We start from the raw sequence: 2224 nt of genomic DNA, 5'->3' as shown, positions 1-2224 counted from the left end.
GGTCTAAAGGTGTCGTATATATACATTTAAATATACATTTTAATGTTTTTAATATTTGTTTACAATCTGGTCTAAAGGTGTCGTATATATACATTTAAATAGACATTTTAATAGACATTTTAATATACATTTTAATATATACATTTTAATGTTTTTAATATTTGTTTACAATCTGGTCTAAAGGTGGTATATATACATTAAATATACATTTTAATATACATTTTAATGTTTTTAACATTTGTTATACAATCTGGTCTAAGGTGTGTATATATACATTTAATATATACATTTTAATGTTTTTAATATTGTGTACAATCTGGTCTAAAGGGTGTGTATATATACATTTTAAATACATTTTAATATTTACATTTTAAGTTTTTAATTTGTTTAAAATCTGGTCTAAAGGTGTGGTATATTACATTTAAATATACATTTTAATATAATTTTAATATGCATTTTAATGTTTTTAATATTTGTTTAAATCTGTCTAAAGGTGTGGTATATATACATTTAAATATACATTTTAATATACATTTAATATGCATTTAATGTTTTTAATATTTGTTTCAAATCTGGTCTAAAGGTGTGGTATATTACATTTAAATATACATTTTAATATACATTTTAATAGCATTTAATGTTTTTAATATTTGTTTCAAATCTGGTCTAAAGGTGTGGTATATATACATTTAAATATACATTTTAATATACATTTTAATATGCATTTTAATGTTTTTAATATTTGTTTAAAATCTGGTCTAAAGGTGTCGTATATATACATTTAAATAGACATTTTAATATACATTTTAATTTACATTTTAATATTTTTAATATTTGTTTACAATCTGGTCTAAAGGTGTCTTATATACACATTTAAATAGACATTTTAATATACATTTTAATGTTTTTAATATTTGTTTTAAATCTGGTCTAAATTGTCGTATATATACATTTAAATAGACATTTAAATATGTATTTTAATATACACATTTTAATATACACATTTTAATGTTTTTATATTTGTTTAAAATCTGGTCTAAAGGTGTTCCGCAGACTCCGTGTGCACCTGCATGTCACCACATCACATGTCCTAATGGTGGGAATGTTCTCCTGTCTGTCTGTAGGATGGGTGGGATTCCAGCTGTGGGGAGTAAAGGAGAGCGCCTCCTGCTGTTTGTTGGAATCATTGACATCCTGCAGTCCTACAGGTAGGCAACACCACATTAAGAAGTTACAGGTTCCATGTAATCAGTGGGGGGGCTGTACCTCAAGTACTGTGCTTAACTACAGATATGAGGCACTTGTACTTTACTTTTCTTGTCATGCCACTTTCTAAGTAAGTAAGTAAGTAAGTAAGTAATTTATTTGTATAGCACTTTTCTCAGATGAAGATCACAAAGTGCTTCACAACAAAAGGAAGCATTAACAACTCTCATAAATACAGTGCATCACAAAAAACGAAAGAATAACACGTACACATAAGACCAGCCTAACCACCCTACAGTCTAGTTAAAAGCCTCTTTAAAAAGCCGAGATTTCAACTGAGTTTTAAAGTTTTCCACACAATCTAAGCAGCGCATGGAAGGAGGCAAAGCGTTCCACAACCTCGGTGCAACAACTTGAAATGAACGGTCCCCCCCTAGTTTTAAAATGTGTAAGGGGGGCAACTAATAGTCTCTGGCCTGTTGATCTCCGACTACGTGAGGATGTACGCAGCTGTTTCAGGTCTGAGATGTATGGGGGTGCCTGTCCTTGCAGGGCTCTAAAAGTTAGGACCAACATTTTGAAGTGCATTCTAAATATCACTGGTCTTCTACTTCTACTGCGCTACATTTCAGGGAGAAATATTCTACTTTGTACTCCACTACATTCATCTGACAGCTTTAGTTACTTTACACATTAAGATTTTTGCACATGAAAGCACATGTAGTTTATAAAACATGTTTTATTATAAATGTAACTACACAACAATAAAAAGAGCTACAAGTCCAGCTGAAATGATAATTAGGATTAAATCGTTTCCAGTTACTAAAATGTGAGAATTTTTCTCCATTGAGTACTTTTACTTTGACTTTAAGTACATTTTTGTGATGACACTGACATACTTTTACTTAAGTATTATCATTGTCTATTGTATCATTGTCTATTGTTTGCCTGTATTTCTTGTGTGCTTACTTGCTTGTGTGTTTTTTTTTTGCTGCTGTAACAACAACATTTCCCCGTT

General features: G+C 29.6%; 1 protein-coding gene across 5 annotated transcripts in view; it reads left to right on the top strand.

Annotated features, from left to right (window-relative positions):
• Positions 1-2224, top strand: part of LOC116699144 (phosphatidylinositol 4-phosphate 5-kinase type-1 gamma) — a 26557-nt gene that overhangs the window by 13538 nt on the left and 10795 nt on the right. For all 5 annotated transcript variants that reach the window (XM_032531558.1, XM_032531557.1, XM_032531556.1 and 2 more), the window contains exon 9: positions 1125-1208. In XM_032531558.1, coding sequence (XP_032387449.1) covers positions 1125-1208 — 84 coding nt within the window. The remainder of the gene's footprint in view (positions 1-1124; positions 1209-2224) is intronic.

This window comes from Etheostoma spectabile, chromosome 12, assembly GCF_008692095.1.
Source record: "Etheostoma spectabile isolate EspeVRDwgs_2016 chromosome 12, UIUC_Espe_1.0, whole genome shotgun sequence".
NCBI lineage: Eukaryota > Metazoa > Chordata > Actinopteri > Perciformes > Percidae > Etheostoma > Etheostoma spectabile.
The sequence above is the reverse complement of the archived record's forward strand: the minus strand, read 5'-3'. Positions and strand labels throughout refer to the sequence as shown.